The sequence below is a fragment of the Leucopleurus acutus genome (genome assembly GCF_964270905.1).
Source record: "Leucopleurus acutus genome assembly, chromosome: 9".
In the NCBI taxonomy this organism is placed as follows: Eukaryota; Metazoa; Chordata; class Mammalia; order Artiodactyla; family Delphinidae; genus Leucopleurus; species Leucopleurus acutus.
The window spans coordinates 81,462,144-81,485,430 of NC_139144.1; the positions used below are offsets into that span (position 1 = coordinate 81,462,144).

Genomic DNA, 23,287 nt, shown 5'->3' on the forward strand with positions numbered 1-23,287 from the left:
ATCAGGCAGGTGCCTTCTATGCCTTAATTTCTCCATCTGTAAACGGGTTAATTAGTTTGTACTCCTATGGCAGAACGGCCATGACTATGATCTGGGAAAATCTCAAGTCAAGTTTTGGCGTGCCAATATCTTTATCACCACCATTATACCAAAACTGCAGTCACTCTTGTATCTTGAGTGGAGACTAGTAGAGTATACAGATACTTGGGCAACCACTTGCAGCAGGACTTACCAAAGAATGCTCTGAAAGGTACATAATATTTTTCTTTAAAAAAAAAGTTTCTGGGCTTCCCTGGTGGCGCAGTGGTTGGGAGTCCGCCTGCCGATGCAGGGGACACGGGTTCGTGCCCCGGTCTGGGAAGATCCCACATGCCGCGGAGCGGCTGGGCCCGAGAGCCATGGCCGCTGAGCCTGCGCGTCTGGAGCCTGTGCTTCGCAATGGGAGAGGCCACAACAGTGAGAGGCCCGCATACCAAAAAAAAAAAAAAAGTTTCTGTGGTCAAATAAGTTTAAAAAACAGAGTTTTCTATGATTCTAGAATTTTCTTTCTTGTAGGCCTTCTCAAAACCTTTAAACACTAGTGTATACTATCACTCTCAAAGTGTGGGATACCCTATACTACATATTTTTCAAACTTATCTAATCATAGAAACCTTATTTAAAAATACCTCATGGTACTGATATTCAAGAGACCTGACTTTACGAAATGCTTGGCTTAAATTGAATCACAAGGCTGTGGTAAAATCTTCTCCTGCGGAAAGGCGAAGAGAACTGTATCATGGGTATTATGGGTTAGTTAAAAAACAGAAGTCTCCACCCACGTTACAGGACAGATGAGCCTCATGAAAGCAGTATGGGGCCCTGGCAGAAGATAGAAATCCAAAGGTGATAAATTGCATGGCCTGGCATCTTGAACATGACATCTTGCCTGAGAATGTTTCAGCTGTGGTTTAGGCAGTTGTGTGCTGGGTGGCTGAAAGCTGCATGGAGATAGATATTCTGGTTTCAATGCATTTCATGCTTTTAATGGGAAACTGAATCCATTTTCTTCAGATGGGTACCCTTAGATTGTATAAAGGTAAGAAACACCTCTCAGCATGAATAAACTCTCAGCAAGAACAAAATGGAAATAGATGTGAAAGTTAATTTGGCCTTATCTTCTGAAATGGCAGGTTTCTGGAAAAGAAGACAGGGAAGCTTTTTCTTCATTAGAAACAAAAATTGCTTTTCCAACACTGTGTGAGACCGAATTCTGTTGACTAGAAAAAGCTGATGCAGGACGTGAAAGAATTGGCCCTTTTCTTGGGAGGTAGGCACCGGGCATGGATGTCAGCCTGGGAAGATTGGACACACATTTCTCCTACTGACACACATGACTCAAGAAGCCACAGTCTGTGTTTTGTTTTTGTCCACCTGAAGGTGGACACACATGCAGAATTCTAGAGGCAAGAAACAGCTGGAAGTTTGGAGGACTTATGTGGAAGCCTTATCAACAGGATTATTGATCCTTTTAAGTACAGCTTTCTCATTGGAAGTAGCAGCATGAAGTAGGGAATCTAATTACGTCCAACATTCGCAGGAGAACTTACCTTCTTGGAAGGCATGATCCCAAACATAGGGAGCATTAAGGCAGGCAGCAAAGCTGTTACCGACAGAGGCAAAGCTTCTGTCAGCCAAAACGTGGCAACGACAAACAGGATGTAGGCACATTCTGCTTCCTGGACAGAACAAAGGCAAAATGCCAGGTGAAATAATGAGGCTGGGAAATTAGCATTCAAACCACAATCACATTTGCTGGATAGAGTCGAGTCACAGAGAAAGTTATGAAGAAACTCTGAAGGTCCCTGCCCCTTTGAGTTGGGCAGCAAAATGGTTATTTCTGAGGGGTTCCAAGAGTCAAAATTTAATACACATGAAAATCCAATGACATAAAAACATCCTTATTTGTTATGTTTCCTTCACATTTTCTTCAAAACAGACAACAGCATGCAGTCAGTTTTCTGTGTTCATGTCAGCATATATAGTTGTTTGCCCTCACCTTCATTTGGCCTGTGAAATGTACTCCCTGCCTTTTCACTGTATTTCTTGGTTGGGTGGGAACCATGCACACTGACCTTCCTCTCCCTCTACTAAAAAGGGAAATCAACCTAGAAGAAAAGTATTGGTGTACTTTTTTACAGGGAAAGAAGGACAGTGCCCTGTTACATGCATGGATAAGACTGAATTTGCTCCTAAGTGACACAGACCTGGAGGTGAAGAGCCTCTGCTTTGCTTTTTAGAAAGACAGCTGAGCTCCTGGGAAGACACAGGGGGACTCAACAGGATGGAGACTCTTAATAGAATGTTTTGCTTTGCTAGGTATAAAACTGTGGGTTTCTATTTTAGGGCATTGTTAAGGAATGGTTGGAATTTGTCATTGTGTTTGGCTTATATAAATAATTTTGATATGAAATCACCCAGGATGTACTAAGTGATCAGTAAAGGTTAGCATGTCTTACAGGCTTTCTTTTGCTCTCACACTGCTTAATCTCTGCAAATTCTGGGCTGTGTTTGAAAAATTTACAAATTTACAAAAACTGCTGTCTGAGTTTACCGAGGTCTTTTATTTAAGGCTTTCCCAGGACAATAACATTTCTAGCTCTGCTGCCCTCTGATTCACCTACCTCAGGGTGAGTCCTCTGGGCCTGGTATTTACTCATCCAGAAATCCTGTACTTTCAGTGGGTTTCTAAGAAATTCTTAATAAGCCATGATTGTGTCATGTCTTTGTTGTGCTTTTTCAAGGAGAAAGACTAAAGGTGTTTTGATGTTGACAATATTACACAAAGTCTGCCTCTATAATCTTGACAAACAATAAAAAACAGTGAAACAAAGCTGAGCTTTGACTAAATCTTCCTGACTTGCTCTGGAGAGAATCTGTGAATATGAGCTTAATTTAAAATGCCAGTGTAGGGCTTCCCTGGTGGCGCAGTGGTTAAGAATCCGCCTGCTAATGCAGGGGACATGGGTTCGAGCCCTGGTCCGGGAAGATCCCACATGCCACGGAGCAACTAAGCCTATGTGCCACAACTACTGAGCCCGCGTGCTACAACTACTGAAGCCCATGCACCTAGAGCCCGTGCTCTGCAACAAAGAGTAGCCCCCACTCCCGGCAACTAGAGAGAGCCCGTGTGCAGCAACAAAGACCCAAGGCAGCCAAAAATATTAATTAATTAATTAATTAAAAAATAAAATAAAATGCCAGTGTAGAGAATGACCAGGCCTGCTTTTTCTCTTAGTTAGAACACGTGGATAACCCCAAAGCTCTTCATTATGACCCTATGTTTTCTATCATACTTACAAGAACCTAGATTTCAAAGATAAAATGAACCTTTTTATTATCTTGCTTTTTAATCACAACCAACCAGTCTCTTGGTCCTATCCATCCCCCTGTCATTTTACCACTAAAACCTGACCTTCTGCTTCCATTCTACTTCCTCCACTGCAGGCAAGGCTGTTCCAGAATGAGGTGATCTTTCAAAAATCTGCTTCGTTTTCGTCATTCCCTTTCATGAGGCTGAATTAAGGGACTAGCTACCCTGACAAGTGTCTGGCGCACCAATCTATGAGGGACTGCAAAAACATCAGAAAAATAAATAGAATATGGTACCAGTGAATTCTGTTCACCAGAATTCTGTTCATAACCCCTGCCATAGTGTTGAAATTTCATTTCCACATGGGTCTACTTCAGCTAGACACTCATAGTCTGCTCAGATGGGGCAACTTTGGGGACAAAATAAAAAGCAAAATTTCAAGAATTATTTGCTTGTGTAGATGACTTTCATGTTTTAACTGGCCCAGCCCTGATTTAAAATGATCAAGTCAGTGATTTTTCAGTTGTTTATTGAAAAGAATCCAAAATCCTCATCTTGCATTCAAGGCCACCTTCACTCTAACTATAAGACTCACTCCAGGGCTTCCCTGGTGGCGCAGTGGTTAGGAATCCACCTACCAATGCAGGGGACACGGGTTCGAGCCCTGGTCCGGGAAGATCCCACATGCTGCAGAGCAACTAAGCCTGTGCACCACAGCTACTGAGCCTGCGCTCTAGAGCCCGTGCTCCTCAACAAGAGAAGCCACCGCAATGAGAAGCCTGTGCACTGCAACGAAGAGTAGGCCCTGCTCGCCACAACTAGAGAAAGCCCGCGTGCAGCAACGAAGACCTAACGCAGCCAAAAAAAAAAACCAAAAAAAACCTCACCCCAGTACTTCCTGAAATATTTCTAAAGAGTCTTATCTATATTCCTTCTTCATATTTGGGTTCTGATCCCCGCTCCTCATCATACACCCTTCTAAACTCTAATCCATAACATTCAATCAGGCAGTCATACTAGTGAGCCCCCAGATACTCTTTTTTTTTTTTTTTTTTTTTTTGCGGTACGCGGGCCCCTCACTGTTGCCTCTCCTGTTGTGGAGCACAGGCTCCGGACGCACAGGCTCAGCGGCCATAGCTCACGGGCCTAGCCGCTCCGCGGCATGTGGGATCTTCCTGGACCAGGGCACGAACCCCTGTCCCCTGCATCGGCAGGCGGACTCTCAACCACTGTGCCACTAGGGAAGCCCCCAGATACTCTTATGTGACGGCTTCTACCTGCGTGTGACCATACCTTGGCCTCTTGGACCCTCTGACCTAGATTAACTATGTAGACAAAGCAGTTGCGAACTGATGGCCAAATCTAGCAAAAAATACAGTTTACTTGACTTACAATGGTATGTGTGTGTGTGTGTGCATTTGAGTCAAGATTTACAAACAAGCAGATTTCATATTAGATTTAAAATCCAGATTTCTGGCTTCTCTTGAAAAACGAAGGAATTTGGTAACATTGGAATCATATTCTTCCAGGTCAATAATTCTCCAGACTTGAGGACTCCGAAATTCCCCCTTTAGAGACTGACTTGTGCTTTTCAGTTCTGCACAGTACCTCTGCACCATCTCACGCACTCTCTTACCTGCTTGGCCTTAAACAGCATTTGAGTAAAATCTCTGGTAATAAAAATGCTGCCTACCTGCTCTTCCTTGCAAATCACCAAGTGAGAATCAACACTTGGATCGCTCATTTGGATTTCTCTGCCTACCAGCTGTGTGGTCCATGGACCAGCAGCATCAACATGATCTGGGAGCTTGTGAGCAATGCAAGCATCTCAAGCTCTTCCCCAGGCGTTCTGAATCAGGATCACCATTTTAAGGTTCCCCAGGTGATTCTTACATAAGTTACAGTTTGAGAAGCCCTGGGTTACTACCTCGTTCGAGGAAGTAACTTTTCGGACCTTCCCTTTTATCATTATCCCTGGGTCCAACTTGCAAACCAGAAACGTGCTTCCAGTAAGTGTTTTTTTGCTCAAGCTGAATCCCTAGACTCATAATCTATTGTGAAAACTTGGCCATTCTTCAGTGTGAGGTTCATATTTACATCTTGTCTATGGAGCTTCCCACAAACACTTACATACATTTCATATTTCTGCCTATGTGTCCCAGGAGATTACAGCTGCATCTGGCTAAGGCACTATATCTGTTGTCCCTGATAGCTACATTCCCACAATGTGTAAGAAATGCCTCTTTTTCCCATATCTTAAGGAAGCTTGAAGTCTAGAAAAGGAGGAAAACAGATGTATCCCCCTCTGAATGGGTTAGGATGGCCATCTGTGTCAGTTTTCATGGCATAGTGCTGGTTTACACCTGTTGGGCAGGTATCCCTTTTGATTAGCAATCACTTTCATTCTCCAAAGTGTCCCTCTTTGGCTGACAAATTATGCAGTCATCCTATTGATGGATCTATCCTAGGACTACCTCCTTCCTCAAATTCCTGTTTTCCATTATGTGATCTTTCTTGGTCAGGCTTGGAGTCCTGGACAGGAACGTGTTCTTTCCCATTAGCACTTTAGGCCTTTAACAACACAAGGTTAATCCAGGCACAAAGTCAAGTATTTTAAGAATCTTATATTAAATATATATAGGATTTTTTTTAAAAAATCAAAGATCTGTGGATGTTTTTGTTAAGAAAAAGAAAGAAAAGATAGAGAAAAACATTTCATTTGTTATTTACATTATATTCAACAAAACTAAAATGAGGGTGAATGATTTTGGGTGAACACATTCTTCTGATGAAGAAGAAAGCTCAGGAGTTATCTCAGTGCTCACAACTCAAAAGTCATTCTGAATGTTTGAACCATTCTGAATGTTTGTAGAACCATCTCTGAGATAGAGGAAAAATTGCTTCATTATATCACTGGAAATTCTTAGAGTGACCCATTATCTCTAGCTCTACCATCTTTGTCTCTTTAATTTTTTTCTCTTCCCTCTCTTTCTCCACCTTCTTATCAAGCCCCCTACTCCTAAAACAGAAGGACACCACTGTAACCACCATTATACACCACAATCACCAGTACTACCACCACCAGCAAACACTGATACAACAGTAAAAGACCAATTGTCAAGTAAGTTAGACTGTGGGTGAATCATTTCCCTCTCAGTCCCTCTCAAGTCTAGTGAAAATCGTGAGTACATCTGTTGTCTTTATTAAAATTAACCTTGCAACCATAACAAGTAAAAACTTGAATCAAATTCTGTTCCACAGATAGCAAAACATTTTAGTATTATAAATTCTTGAACTGAGTGAGAGCAACACAAGTAACGTCTACTTTCATTTTGTTTATTGTGAAGGAAAATATAGGAAGGAAAAAAGATTCAAAATTATGAGTAAGACTGATCTTACAGAAATATTTTTTAAGTCATGATCTCTTCTCAAAATACTATATGAAACAAAGGGGGAAAAGTCCAGAGGACTTACCCAAAAATAAAAACACCGATTTTCTGTTAAAAAAAAGCCTATATACCCTCTACCACTTCCAAAAGTTACACCGAGAAGTTCAGCAAACCACATCCACCAGGCAGAGGCAGCTATGCAGAATACAGATATTGTAAATTCCATTCGATAGTGTGAGGTGTAATGTCACTTGACTGTGTTTTCCTGGTCTGTGTGTGTACGCTGTGCCTTTCTGGCTCATTTAGGGCCATCTCCACCTTTCCTGTTAAAAGAAGATTCTCTCAAACTACCAGAGAGATTACGTGCAGATGATTACCAACCAATATGGGCAAGAAATTCCTGTTCCTGATTGACATATACACATTACTATATATAAAATAGATAACTAATAAGGACCTCCTACTGTATAGCACAGGGAACTCTGATCAGTACTCTCTAATGACCTATATGGGAAAAGAATCTAAAAAAGAGTGGATATATGTGTGTGTATAACTGATTCACTTTGCTGTACAGCAGAAACTAACACAACATTGTAATCAATTATACTCTAATAAAAATTAAAAAAAAGAGATTCCTGATCCTTGATATTTTTGAAAAAATGAAGCATAAGAAGCCTTCTAGCAGTATATGTTTTAAAAGCATTTTTTAAATTATGAACTATTAAGAACATATGGAAAATTATATAATAAACACATTCGTACACATATTTTTAAATGCTGATATTTTGCCACATTTGCTTGAATTTTTAAAAAATAAATAAAACATTCAAGATTTACATACACCACTCCACTTCCTTCTCTGAAATCCTGAAAGTCAACCACTGTCTAGAATGTGTGTCCTCTCTATCCATGCTTTTGTGATTTTACTGCATGTAGCCATTAATGCATTAATAAACATCATGTGGTTTTGAGATTAAATAAGATTTTCTGTATATGTGATTTTTCAACTTGCTTTTTCACTCAATGTTTTATCTATTTCAAGTGCATTCATGTTGATACATGAAGGCCTATTGTTAATTTGTTTTAAATGGATAGAGCATTTCTTTTTATAAATACATTAGAATTCATATGTCCTTTTTTCTGCTGATGGCTGTTTATGGGCTACGAACATCTTTGTACTTAGTTCCAAAGTGAATATAGGAAAGAGATTTTCTAAGCTAGTGTATAAAAGTAGTTATCGAAGTTTCTGAGTGGAAAGTATGCAAGATGGTTGTATCAGTTTATACAGTATTAGCACCAACAATGTGAGAAAGTTCCGTTTCACCAACCATTGGCATACTGGACTAATTTATTTATTGGACAATCTGATAGTATGGAAAGTTCTTCTTAATTTGCATTTGCTTGAATACCACTGAAGTATTTTCTTCATGGTTATTGAACATAATTGTTTCTCTCCTGAAAATTACCTTATTTATAGTCTCTTTCCATCTTTCTGTTCAGTTGTTTATTTCTTTTTATCATGAATTTCTGGAGTTATTTTTAGATTCTTAATAATATTTCTTTATAAGTATATATTTGCAAATATTTGTCTTACTCTCTGACTCATCTATGAAATTGGTTTTATTCTATTTCTGGTTGATAAGAGGACTTTAATTTTAATGCAGTTATTTTAAAATCCTTTCTGTTATTACTACCTTGTATGAGAAATTCTTTCTATATTCTATTATATTCCCATATTTTTTTCTAAAACTTAAAAAGGCTGTTTTCAAGTGTAGGGCCTAAATTTATTTGTAGAAGAATCTGATGCCTTTTTTCTAAATGTATAACCTAAATGCCCTGGCTTTTTTTATTAGATGGTCCATCTTTGGTCCATCTAATTTGTGTTGCTATATTATTTCCTGTGCCAAATCGCTACAAATGCAGGCACATGTGTTTATGGACTCCTTGTTTTGTCCCTCAATCACCTACACCCCCCACCGCCTTTCAAACATCAACTCTTGCAGAATTACTAAACTCTTTTAACTACCATAGCTTTTCAATAAGTTTTACAATCTGTACCTCAAGTCCCTTATCTTACATTTTTCTTAGACTTGCCTTGATAGTTTTAGGCTTTTACATTTTGAATTTTAGATTTTTATTGAAATTACACAGAATTTATAAAACAAGAAATGAACACTTTCATTCATTTAGGTATTCATTAAATTCCTTCTATAATATTTTGAAGTTTTCCCCATAAGAATCTGTACTAGACATCTTCATTATTGTTGAAAAAAATGAGAAATTAATCTAATTATCATCCTTTTGTATAATTTTTGTTCTCTTTACTGTTGGGTAGCTTTAAAATTTTCTCCTTATCTTCGGTGGTTTGAAGTTTCATTTATGATGTGTCTAAACATGGACTAATATTTAATTAAATTATTTTGTACTTAGAAATGCATATTCTATCTGAGGATTCATATCTTTTTTAATTCTGAAAATTTTAACCATTATTACTTTGAATATAATCTCTCTTCTAGTCCCTCTTTTTTCAGGAATACCTTTTACATGTATGTTGGAAATTCCGAATTCGTCCTTCAAATTATTCTTTCATGTAAAGCATATTTATTTATTTATTATTCTGTCTGATTTTTAGGTGAATTCCTAGTATTCTTATCAGTTCACTGATTATGTCCTCAAGTGTACTCAGTTTAAAGTTTACAGTTTATTATATCTTGAGTTTTTAAAATTTGATTTTTAAAAGATTTCAGAGACTTTATTTTTCATTTCCAAGATTTCTAACTAGTCTTTTTTTTTATATTCACCTGCTCTTGGTTTATATTTCTTTTTAAAAAAATGAGGATTAATAGATACACAAAAAACTGCACATATATATTGTATACAGTTTGCTGAGTTTTGGATATATGCATATACCTGTGTAACTATCACCACGATCAGGGTAACAAACATATCCATCATGTCCAAAAGTTTCCTCAGGCCCCATTCTGGGTTTTGTTTGTTTTTGTTGTGTGTGTGTGTGTGTGTGTGTGTGTGTTAAAAATACTTAACATGAGATCTACCCTCTTAAAAATTTTAAGTGCACAATACAATATTGTTAACTATGGTTACTGTGCTGTGCAGCAGATTTCTAGAACTTACTCATCTTGCATAACTGAAACTTTTACCTGTTGAACAACTCCCCATTTCTCCCTCCACCCAACTTTTGGCAACCACCATTCTACTCTCTACTTTTATGAATGTGACTATTTTAGATACTTCATAAAAGTGGAATCATGCAGTATTTTTCCTTCTATCACTGGCTTATTTCTCAGCATAATGTCCTCCATGTTGTCGCAGATGACATGATTTCATCCATGTTGTCTCAGATGACATGATTTCCTTCTTTTACTTTAAGGCCAAATAATATTCTGCTGTCTATAGATAACACATTTTTCTTTATTGATTCATTCATTGATGGACATTTAGGTTGTTTCCATATTATGGCTATTGTGAATAATGCTGCAATGAACATGGGAGTACAAATACTTCTTCAAGATCCTGATTTCAATTCTTTTGGCTATATACCTATAAGTGAGACTGCTGCATCATACATATTGTAGTTCCATTTTTAATTTTTTGAGAAACCTCCATACTGTTTTCCATAGACTGCATCATTTCATATTCCCACCAACAGTATACCATGGTACCAATTTCTCCACATGGTCACCAACACATCTTTTTTTTAAAAAATTAAAACCATTCTAATAGGTGTGAAGTGATAACTCACTGTGGCTTTGATTTGCATTTCCCTGATGATTAGTGATATTGAGTACCTTTTCATATGTCTGTTGGTCATTTGTATATCATCTTTGGAGAAATGTCCATTCAAGTCCTTTGCCTATTGTGTATTTTTGGTACCCTGGTCAAAGATCAGTTGACTACATATGCATGGGTTTATTTCTGATTTCTCTATTCTGTTTTATTGGTCTATATGTCTGTCTTTATGCCAGTAAGATACTGTTTAATTACTGTAGTTTTGTAATGTGTTTTGAAGTCAGGAAGTGTGATGCCTCAAGCTTCATTCTCTTTGCTCAGATACCTTTGGTTATTCAAGGTCTTTGTGGTTCCATATGAATTTTAAGATTGTTTTATCTATTTCTGTAAAAAATGTCATAGGAATTTTGATGGGGATAGCACTGAATTTGTAGATTGCTTTGGGTAGATGGACATTTTAGCAATATTAAGTCTTCCAATCCATGAACATGAGATGTCTTTCTATTTATGTGGGTTTCCTTTAATTTCTTTCATCAATGTTTTAAAGTTTTATAGTTTTCAGAAGGTGAAACTCCTGGTTAAGTTTATTCCTAAGTATTTTATTTTTTTAGATGCTATTGTAAATGGGATTTAAAAAAATTTTTCTTTTCTCATAGTTGTTAGTGTGTAGAAAACAACTGATTTTTTGCATTGATTTTGTCTCCTTCAACTTTACTGAATTTGTTTATTAGTTATAATAGGTTTTTGTAGAGTATTTACAGTTTTCTACACATAAGATCATTTTACTTCTCCCTTTCCAATTTAATGCCTTTTCTTTCTTTTTCTTGCCTAATTGCTCTGGTTAGGACTTCTAATACTGTATTAAATAGAAGTGGTGAGAGTGGGCATCCTTGTCTTATTTCTAATCCTAGAGGAAAAGCTTTCAGTTTTTCACCATTGAGTATGATGTTATGTCCTCAGGGCTTGTCATATACATCCTTTATTATGTTGAGGTTCATTCCTTCTATACTTAATTTGTTGAGAGTTTTTCATCATAAAAGGATGTTGAATTTTGTCAATGATTTGTCTGCATCTATTGAGATGATTATGTGATTTTTAAAAATCCTTCATTCTGTTAATGTGATACATCACATTAACTGTTTTGTGTATATTGAATCATCCTTGTATCCCAGGGATAAATCCCACTTGCTCATGTTGTATGATCCTTTTAATGTGCTAATGAGTTTGGTTGGCTAGTACTTTGTAGAGGAGCCTGTGATTTCCTTTCATTGTATTGTCTCTTTGCCTGACTTTGGTATGAGGATAATGTTGGCCTCATAAAATCAGTTTGGAAGTGTTCGCTCCTCTTCAATTTTCTGGAACAGTTTTAAAAGGATTGGCATTAATTCTTTTAAAATATATTTGGTAGAATTTACCAGTGAAGCCCTGGTCCTGGCCTGTCTTTGTTGGGAAGTTTTTGATTACTGATTCAAGCACCTCACACTCATTATTGGTCTGTTCAGGTTTTCTGTTTCCTTATGATTCAGTCTTCATAGGTTGTATGTTTCTAGGAACTTATCCACTTTTAGGTTATTTAATATGTTGGTGTGTAATTGCATATTGTAATACAATATTGTATATTTCTATTTTAAAAATAATTTGACATCTATTGTGGATTTTCCCCCTTTCCTCATCTATTGATTTCCCTGTTATTTTCATTTTATTTGGAGTGTTTTCATCTCTGTGTTGATTTCATTGTCAGACTTTCTTGGTTGTCTTATTTCATTTTGAAATTTTATTTCCAGATTTACCCTGTATGGTAGTTGTTTTGTTTTTGTGTTTTTTCTTTCTGTACTCATTATTTACCATCTAGAAGTTTTACAGTTGCCTCCAGCCAGTCCTTAGCTCATAGTACAGAGTGTGCCTTATCTTGTCAGCCTGAGGTCCTGTCCTCCCAGGACAATGCAAATCCTGTCATCTAGCTGGATCAGGAAGCTTGGATCAGCTCTGCCTGGGAGGCTGGGCAGAATCTGCTTCCTCTGAATGCCACCACAGAGAGTGGTCAGTCTAGCTTTTTTTGGGGCCTGTCATAGTTGCCAAGAAAACCATTCTCCAGCCCTTAGTTTGTGGCACTAAAATTAACTCTGACCCTAGAATGATGTGGGAGCACTTCAGACCACAGGTTCTCACATCTGCTCTGCTTGCGTGCTTTTCTGACCCATTCTGGTCTACAGAGTTGTTTATTAGCTTTGTGTTTATGGTGGAGAAAGGGATGAGGGGGGTCTTAATTGTACAAACTTCATCTAGACTGGTAATCACAGGCTTTAAAGATAGGAAATCTTATTTAAAAGGTGAAGATATTTGCCAAATAAATAGACAAATCTGTTTTTCTGACTTATGACTAAGTAAGAGGAGGGGAAAATAACATTTATGAATGCCTGCAACATGCCAGATATAATATTTGTTTTATGTAGACCTTACCAAAATTCTATAAAGTAGGTGTGGTAATTCCATGTTGAACTTAGGATCAATAATCACATTGCTAGTATGTAGTAGAGTTCAATCCAAGTATATCCATGAGAGCACATCTCATTTCATTTACTGCCTTATTCCCAGCACTTAAACCAATGCCTGGCATACAGTAAGTGCCCAGTAATATTTATTAAATGAATGAAGCTTTTTTCCCTCGGTGTCTTTCCTACAGCTGTTTTTATTCATATATCTTGATCCCTATATAAAACAGTCCCTCTACTAGGCATAAATTCTTTAGCCTAGGAATCTCTTTTCTTTGCCTTGTTCTCTTTTCTGTTTTCTCTCCTACTTGCCTGGCACTGGATGTTTTGGCGCTCATCCCGGTGGGTGAATTGTCTCTATAGTTCTCCTGAGGTTCTCACCTCTCTTGCTAATAAGCTGAAATTGGAACTAAAACTTTTACTTGCATAGGTCACTTCCCAGTAGCTGCCACTCTCCCACTTTCCCATTTCACAATATTAGTCATATGTTGTCTCAACCACCCCAAGTAAGCACAGCCAGGAACTTGCTGCCGAGGCAGAAAAGGCAAATGACCCTATGACTAGGCAATGTGGATAATGACTCCCCCCTACTGAAGTTCTGAGTGTCAAATTATCTTGGGAAATGTGGCTGATTATATTTAAAAATCACCTTGGTTCTCTTTCAAATTATTGTTCCGGGTGGAATTGAAATATAAATTAGGCTTTAAAATATAGTTTTTTCACCTCTTCTCCCCCTTTTTAGTGACACACTGACTGATATTATGGAATAATTTCACTGATGAATTAGTACATATGTAGGTACCATCTCTCAGCACAGCTTGAGAAGAGCAGGACCAATCACAGGCCTCACTCACTGCAATTGATTTTCAAAAAAGAATGCAAAGCAATTAAGACAGGAGAAAAATAATGCATTCTAAATCTGTGTGCTACAAGAAAAACACTATTATTATTTGACAGAACCCATAAAGGGCTTTGCATGGTTCATGACACACCTACCCCTACTGCTGCAGGAAATTCTCAAGACTCAATCCATATTAACTGCAAAGGTTAAAGTGACTCCATCTTGGAAGATGGAGAGTAAGAAGCCCAACTACAAAGTCAAGGAAAAATAATTAGCATTTCTAGTTAGTTTTCAGCCCAAAATGGGTAGCAGGGAAAGGCAATTGGTGGCTCCACTATGTCAGTTACAAGGGAATTTTTAACTCCTTTTCATCTAACTTCTAAAAGCAATTAGCAAAGGAGACATGCTGTATTCACACCCCATGCACACAGTGGAACTGGACATAGCCATAGAGATCATCTTGTTCTCCAATGCACCAGGGTGTGATAACAATTCAGGCCATGGATTAACTGCTTCCGAATCATGATGAGTCTGTTAAATGTGCAGCGTCCTGGACTTCACATCCATAAGTACCTCAGGTGAATCTGGGGCAGCCAATCCACAAATAACATTGAAAACTCTTTTAAGTCTTGTTCATTTTACAGATGAGGACATGGGCCAGAGGGTAGCATGACAGAATCACTTGGCGAGTTTTTCAGAATATGCTAGATAAGTTGGGACAGCCTAGGTTATGCTGTGGCAAACCCCCTAAATCTCAGCAGCTTAAAACAACCAAAGTTTATTTCTTGCTGACATTATTTGGTCATCAGGGGTCGTGGTTGCTCTGTAATCCAGGCAGTGGGAGACCTCATCTCAACATGTGTTTTGTAATTACAAATGCAGGAACAATGGTGCACGAGGTTGTAAAAATCTGATATAAATGCCATTAAGGAAGCAATAGCATCAATGGGCTTGGGAGCCAGACAGCTTGTCTTTAAATCCTCCCATTCCCCTTAGACGCTGTGTGACTTTGGGCAAATTGCTTAATCTCTTTGAGTGTCTGTTTGCTCATCTGTAAAATGGGGATAATATTGACTATACTAATGGTTGTTAGGAAGCTGACAGTAGACATTCACATATACTATTGTTACCAACCAAGGCATAAATATGTATCATGAAAGGAAAAGAAGAGCTTCATGGAAGAGACACACTCCTGTTACACCTACATTCTTGTTCTGTCCCTCAGTCGCTCTCTATACTCTATTTGAAGTTCTTTCCTTTCATCGTCTCCTTTCTCCTATCTTATCCCTCCTACAAGATCTAGTTATGTACCATATCCTTCTGCTGCGAGAGGTCCTCAATCCATCCGTTCAGCAGAGTTATCAACTATCTAACTGTGTGACAGGCACTGTGCTTGGGCCGGAGGAAACAAGTTAAACAACATGTTCTGTGTTCTTGAGGTATCTGCAGTTTAGAGGGGGACGCAAAGATAAAGGCAAAATGGAATACATACTACGATGGAGGCCGATGTCTCCACGACTGTGCAATGAGAGCATGGAGGATGATTCTGTTTGTATCACAGCCCAAGCCGCCTTTCCCAAGAAGGACAGGGTGAAAGGAGTGGGCATTCCAGGAGGAGGATGCAGCATGTGCAGAGAAAGAGAGGGAAGAACAATCATGGGTCTCCTAGGGTGGCAGATAGTGAAATATTGCTGCCATGGGAAATGTGAATGCAATGCGGGAGATAGGTACTGGGGGCTTTGGGGAGGGCTATTAGGAGGAATAAATGGCAAAATCCCAAAGATCCATCAGTATATACCTGTTTGGTTTAGATATTTTCCCCCTGTCGGCAAAAGGGAGCCATGGAAGATGTCTGACCAGTGGTACAGTAGGACGAGGTTGACATTTTAAAATAGTCCTCTGGCAGGAGACTCTGGGGGAAAGAGTGTGAAAATGGTCTATGAAAGAGAGAGGAAAAGACAGGATTGAGGAGAGCAGTGCCAGCAGGAACGGAGATGAAGACACAGATGGGAAGCGGGTGGATTCAGGAGGTAAAGCAACATAGACTGAGTGATGAGGGCTTGGGAATATCTGAGGGATCTGACATGACACACAGATTTCAGACCTGGAAACGGGGTAGCAGATTCTCCGAGACAGGGGAAAATAGAAGGAGCAGCAGGTTGTGGGCAAGTGGGATGTGTGTGGCTGGGGGAATGGAGGGGCTGAAGAACAATGAATCCCTAGAGATATAGTCACCTTTTAATTACACGTCTATAACACAAATCATTTGTTTCCATCATTTGGCATGGATTTATATACAACCTTATTTTGTGATGAATGTTGGCCATGGTATATATTGACTTTTCAGCAATTGTGCAAGCTACTTGAAAGCAGAAACATTAAACTGCGTAATGTGCCACTGTTCACTGAGCACAATACTTTGGGCCTAGCAAGTTCTCATCAAATATTCATGAAATAAATACATATCACATTTGGATCTTCTGGTTTTGTTCATCTCCTACCACATTAATTAGCATGATTCCATGCCTTCTTTTTCTTGCCCTCCATCATTTTGACGCTCTTTTGTATTTAAAATGTTCACTTTCTTGGAGTTTATAGCATCTCCCCCCTTTATCTTAAATCTCTACAACAGTTTAGACCAACATTAAAAACAATATCAGCTGTTTCATTACTTGATTTGCCCCTTTAAAAGTTCTGTATGTTTTCTCAGAATTCTGCCCTCCCTCTTCTCTCACCTGTGGTCTTTTTAAATTTTCTCCCACTCATTTTCCTTTCCTTTGTCAGACTTCTCAACCTACCACTTTCCCCCTTCCATCAGAGCCTTTATCACTTTCAGGTTTACATTTCTTTACAAGAGCTACCTTTCTCCCATCTGTTTAGTTTTTCTAGATGGAGCACCATAAGACTCTCATTATGTATCATTTCTTTTACTTATTATAATTTCTATTATAACTTTGAAATTTACGGTGTATCAGATGCATTGATTGTGAAGGAAACAGAAGCAGGTGGCCCTCCCAGCTGTGTTTCCTCCATCCCTAACCTGGGCCGGTCCAGTGCCCTAAGGCTCTCTGCTCGGCTGACTCTTCCCCTCTCCTCTCTTCAAGTTTCTCCTGGTGTAAAATATCTTCCAGAGAAATCCTGAAGTATCTGACAGAAACCTGAAATCTGGTCTCAGGTTTACAACCAGTCAACTAGGGAATGCTGCTCAGTATCTGTGTGGCTGTTTTCCTGTCTCCTTAACTGAAAAAAAAAAGGGGGGGTCCATAATGAATGGGTAAATTAGATGGAGTGACACACCTGGAAGGATGCTGTCTACAAACAGAAAATATTATTGTTCAGTTTTCTCCTATTAAAACTCCTCAAACAAACAAACAAAAAAAAAAAAAAAAAAAAAAAAACAAAACTCCTCAAACAAACTTGGCCTTCTTTTTATCATTTTGTTCCATCAAAAGAAATACAAAGAAAAGCCAAGAAACTAGAAAAATAAGTAAAGAAATAGTACGGAGTTCTGAGAAGTAAAATTAACAAGCTGCTAGAAATAGTCATAAAAGAACAAAGTTGCACTGTGAATATCACTGGGACTACGGCCAATTTTAACAAGTTTTTATCTGGGAATATTTAAGATATTCCCTCTCCAAAAAGAAAAATTCAGTGCAATTATTAATTTTACTCAAATATTTACATAAATATCAATTACACTACAGGCTTGTTTTACTGACCACTAACTACTAATTGGGAAAGGACTAGGACTACCCTTATACTTATGTGACGATTAAAAAGACAGTATTTTTGATGTTTCAGTGTAAAGCAATAAGGAAATACAATTCCTTTGGTAAAGTGACATTTACACCAATGTGTTAGGAGTATACTTATTACCCTCGGAAGCTATAAAGACACAGATACTCAGTTGTGGTTGAGATCACTGGCTCTAAAGTCAGACAGATGTTGATTGGAAACATCTGTATAGCCACATTTTGGTAAGCTATTTGCATGTTTCTATCTCCATTTCTAATCTGCAAAATTTGACCAGTTACAATACCTAATTCATAAGGATTCAATGTGAGCTTCTGTTTGACTTATGCTCATAGGCTTCTGGGGTGATATCAGTACATATTTTCTTTCGCTATAAAATATTATTTCCATGAAAACACTGAAATACACAGTTCCAAGGTCTCTTCCAACTAGAAGATTTTAAGATGCCCACTAAATGCCATGACTCATGGTAAACATTTGGGCACAGGTGTGAAGGGAAGGGGCACCATATCCTGACAAGCTGATAATACAAGCTTGTATAGCTGGGACTCTGGGACATTCAGCAAATGACACACATGAGACCGCTACTCCAGTTCTCACAGGTCCGCCCCAGTGGTTAGAATCACTGCAATTCTCTACCTTTTAAAGACATTGAGTTGCATGAGGTCAATTGAAGAAATGGCAAAGATGCACCTCTTCTCTGGTCTGACCTGTCTAAAGCATTATTGTAAAGAGTTACGCCTGAGTTGTTCAGAAATGATTATCAAGCCACACTTTGACTCTTCAAAATAGAGGATAAATCTTCAAAAGTACAAAATATAGAAAAGAGCAAAACAAAACCACTGTTAAATCATGAATTCTGAGTTCTGACAGAACCTGAGTTCAAATCCAGTTTCAGTAGCATCTATTTGGCCTTTGTTGGGTCACATGTCTGCAAAGCGAAGCCCTTCCCCTCCCTTTTGAACATTACATTGCAAAGCCACTTAGGGGCTCTCATAATTGACGCTACATTTTTGAATTAAGGTAAAATTAAGGTAAGCGTTAAGGCTGGTCTATAGAAACAACTCAATAATCAGAAGGAAAATGAAAAAAAATCAGCCAATAACTTATTGTTTGTTGGTCCTACATCATGTAGATTCACTGTGCTTTTATAAAGCAAAATCGACTTTGTTTTGCTTGACTATTATTGTGGGTTTGGAAGCAAGCATAGGGTTCTCCGGTTTGGTAACATGAACGTTACAATAAATTGATTTGCATTCATGTCAAAGTAAGCCTCTACCTAACTTTTAAACACTCCAAAGGCCCACATCCTCTGAAACAAAGTTTTACTCTCCTTGTATGCAGCAGTTAAAATAATATTCTTTGGGTTTGATTAGCGGTTGATTGAATGGTTAAGTATGCATTTAGAGTAAACAAAAAATGAAATCATGTTACTGTACTAGAAAAAAATCCTCCCATTAACATTAATTGAGTTTTAACAAATGAGTTGATTAGAGGGAAAGGAAAGAGGAACACAGTTTGTCAAATGCAACTTGTTGCCAGGTTTCCCCACAGACCTAATGTGCACTTTCTGATTAATGACTCATGCATGGAGAATGTTGCTTTCTATTAATTTAATTGTTCTTCCTTTTCAAGGAGCTTATATTCACTTCCTCTGAAAATTATGGAAGATACTCAAAGTGTCATATGTGTATATGTCAAAGGAGCAGCACAGATGATATGCACTCATGGCCAAAGTTTGTCTTGACTAGTTTAACTTATTTTCTCTGCCATAAGTAAGGACTTATACTGAGAGTAACCCAGAAATATTAAAATAGAGCAGGTGTCCAGGTATGAATCAGGATGTACTCATGGTAGGAGTCAGCCAGGTCTGGGGGACAGGTAGGACCAGGGGAGTTGGAAAAAGAAGGCTGTCATGCGCACTAGATGGAGTGACGAGTCTTTGAAGCAGGTGGGGGTGGGCATTCAGATGAAATCCCTATGTCTGTGATTCACATTTGTCATCTAGTGGCTGCCAGAGACTCACAGAAGAGTCCTCAGAACTAGCTGGGGTGGGAGGGGCAGGGGGAACAGGGGAGGTTTAGTCACAAAGAATTTGCAAAACAAAGTCAACCAAACCAAAGACCATGGAGTGTGCCCGCTGTTTTCACTAGACATTCTCTAAAACTTTGGGGGTTCAGAACAATATTTGACGAAAAGTGGGAGAGAGTTCTTCCCCCGCTCCTCGGGGCACTGTGAGACCTCCGTTGCACCTCCTCCTGAAGGAAACACCCCGCAGCTGTGGGTGGCAGAGGCCAGATCCCTTGCCGGCTTTGCAGGTAGAGGAGGCCTTGACAGAGTCAAAAGAGACTTTTCAGTCGCTGATACGACTTTCCTTCAGACAGTGGCAGACTTCTGAGGGAGGGTGGAGTATTATAATTACTGCAATTCTATTTTTACCCAGACTAGTATAACCTTGGTTAATGCTTGTGAGAGAAGAACATCAGAAAGGTTCTCTTCTACTCAGAGAAAAGGCATCATGGGGTGGCGGGAACTGCACAGCTGTGGGATCAACAGATTTGGGGAGATTCTCACTAGCCCACTTACTGTGTGCCAGCCACAGCTCCAAGTAAGTGCTTGCTGAGTGCTTATTTATTTAATCCTCATAACAATCCTGTTACTCTCTCACTCTTACATATGAGACAATGGAAGCACAGAGAGGTTAATTAATTTGTCCAGGTCACACAGCCTCTAAGTGGAAACCTGGGACCTAACTCTGACTCTGGTGACTGTCCTCTTACCACCAAGAGACACTCATCGTGCCTGGCGTTGAGAAGGTGCTCACTAAGTGTTTGCTGATACAGTCATTTTCCCAAGGTATTAAAAATGCATTGTGTTTATTATTCTGGACTTAATAGACTGACCACACTTAAAAGGAAACAGAAAAATCCCTACAAGCACACCAAAATGATAAAAAATCTCAAATGCTCAGAACATGTACAATTATTTATTAGACTTTTCTGATTAACCAAGGAAAATTACTTCATGCTTTCAATGAAGCATAAGGAAACTAGATTTCCAGAAGGTTCCGTGGCCCACACCAAGCCACGGAGCTGTCAAGTAAATTAGTTTGCGCTAGACCCTCCCTAGGACTCCCAAGTTTTCTTCTAGCTCTTTCCCCCAGTGTCACATTGCTGCCTAGTCTCAGGGGAAAGGATTGTGTTAACCCAGGATGCTCTCTGGAGATTGATAACTAGAATGACAGGATCTCAAGGGCTGTGATTCTTTTGCCCTTCCTCTCATCTGGTTGCCAGGCAGAGAACAATTCTGACTTAATATACTATTTAATTATTGCAGTTAATCATACCGAGGATCAACAACATTAATCATTAAAAAGGAGAAAAGATGAACAAAACACAATGTATAACCATCCTGATTTCAAGCCCAAGGTGTCATCACCCATTCAGCTCTGAGCCAGACAATTACATAGCAACAATAAAGGACAATTAGATAAATCAGAAAACCCACCAGCCCATTCTCCGGGTTCACTTACCTTGTTGCGGAGGATGAGTGGCAGTGGCAATAAAATCAACAGAGTGAAAAGTACAAGGAGAAACCGGCGATAAACTAAAATATAACTGAAGAATTTCATTGTCCCGAACTGGTGCCTTCAATAGTGTTCTCCTCCAAAAAAAGGCAGACGTTAAATAGCCAACCTGGATTAATATTTCTCTAGCCCATCGTCTTCATTTACTGCCCCAGACTCACCAACGAGTTAAAATTAAATCTCGATTTTTATTGTTTTACTGTCACAATTCACATGGAGAGATAAGCTCAAGAGTGTTTGCAAGAACTCAAAGACCATTTTCTGTTATGTTTTTGAAGGGCAAAACTGTCCTGATTTAGTCTGTGCACATTAACTGGAATGTGAACTGGCCAAGTCTAGGAGAAGGCAAACCATGAGGCTGGCTGAGTCTGCCCACGATGAAGCCCCTCCTTACCTTTTGATGTTCCCTGAATTGGAGGCTCCACACTTGCGTGGTGCCTTGAGCAGGTCTTTACTGGGTGCCTCCAGTACCCTTTCCAGTGAAGCTCATTTTCAGTTTGTGAATCGAAATAGCAACCCCAGTAGTAGGAATTCCAGTGTGAAAAGGCAAGTTTTTGCTACGGATGGGTTCTTCTGGGACTTCTCAGATAAGGTATTGAGGCAGCCGAATGCACTGCCTTTGTGGAGTTTGGCTCAGAGGAGAGCTCCTGACCGCTCTCATTTAGGACTTCTCTGTTCTCATTCAAAAGATAAATACCACTGCTTCTGAGAGTGAATAGTATTTTTCTCCCCAGTACCACACTCAGTTGCACAATAATTTCTTCACTGTTCGAAAGCAAAGTTCCGTGTTTCTTGGACTCTATGACCTCTTTGGATAGGAAACCAAAAGTTACCATAAAGTCTTCCATAAGCCCTCACCTGTAAGACTTTTTCAGAACTGAGTTGATACTATTGTGCTGATACTGACTATATTGACTGTATAATTATCAGGGAATTTGTACAGAGATAATTTGTACAGAGATATGGCCATTCAAGAGGAGTGTGTGTGTGTAAACGGGAACTGTTCTGACAGTGACATGGAGGATCTGTTTTGAAACACCTCAGGGCTAGGGACTCACTGGTTAGTTTCTCATTGTGTCATAAATTAATCATACAACAAACCTCAACTAAACAACTACTATGCACCTGGCTCTAGGTATAAACAAAACACATTTCCTTCTATAATCTATAGTCAATTTCTCTTGCCACAAATAACCTTAGTTTTAAATAATCTGTGGTTAGCATTTAGACCTTATTTCTATGCCCCATTAATATAACTCTGCCTTCTTTTCCCTTCAAGAAAGATAATTCTTTCACCAACACTCACCTCACTGTATTGTTAATGCGGATGAGAAAACATTTTTTCGCCTCTAAAAGTCTAAATTTCTAAAGATATATCATATATAGTGATTCAGGAAAATCAGTAAGCAGAAAAAAAGTCTCCAAACCAGAAAGGCACATTACATCTTGAATTTCTCAGGTGAAAAAAAGGAGGGTAATTATAAAAAATAGTAGTAAATAGTGAACAGTAATAAAAGTGTTAAAAAACACATTAAAGGAGGAGAGTTAAAGCAGTTTTGATACTTTTTTTTCTATATAACACTCAGTACAGTTAATTGCATGCTATTTTTATATATATTTTTTGAAGAAACCATGTCTGTTCTCAGATTTCCTTCAGCCACCTGGTGAGACCATTTGAGCCTCATTTTCTCATCTTAGAAGATTTTACTCTGTGAGATGATACCAAAAATGAAAAGGTATTTGTATGATATTTAATGGAAATGAAGGCCTATGCATGCAGGGAACAGTGGCACTCATTTTGTCAGGGCCTCCTTTCAGTGCGCTGTTTTCTCTATTCTGGCTCCCATTTCTCACCGGACGGAGTCTTGCAGGTCCCTCCTATTATGGCCTGAGGTTCTAGCCAGCTCCATCTTCTGTGGCTGCCCTTTATCACAAAATGGTTCTACCTTTGCTTTACGACCAGCCAATTTCCTTTTCCTCAGGGCTTTTCTCTCCATTGTCGTTGAGATAAAAGATCTAAGAAGACAATTCACACTAAACACAAAAGACTAATATGAGCGGCACACCTCTGCAAGAGCCAGCAGGGAATGAAACTCTAATGGGAGACTTTGGGCCACTTGGAAA

General features: G+C 38.8%; 1 protein-coding gene across 1 annotated transcript in view; it reads right to left on the minus strand.

The window, feature by feature from the left end:
• The window catches only part of SLC13A1 (solute carrier family 13 member 1), a gene marked incomplete at its 5' end in the record, with an annotated part of 75,157 nt that extends 53,949 nt beyond the window's left edge, over positions 1-21,208 (minus strand). Inside the window, 2 exons of the mRNA XM_082846143.1 lie at positions 1,590-1,718; positions 21,110-21,208. Of these exons, the coding sequence (XP_082702269.1) occupies positions 1,590-1,718; positions 21,110-21,208 (228 nt within the window). The remainder of the gene's footprint in view (positions 1-1,589; positions 1,719-21,109) is intronic.
• Between the last annotated feature and the right edge of the window lie 2,079 nt (positions 21,209-23,287).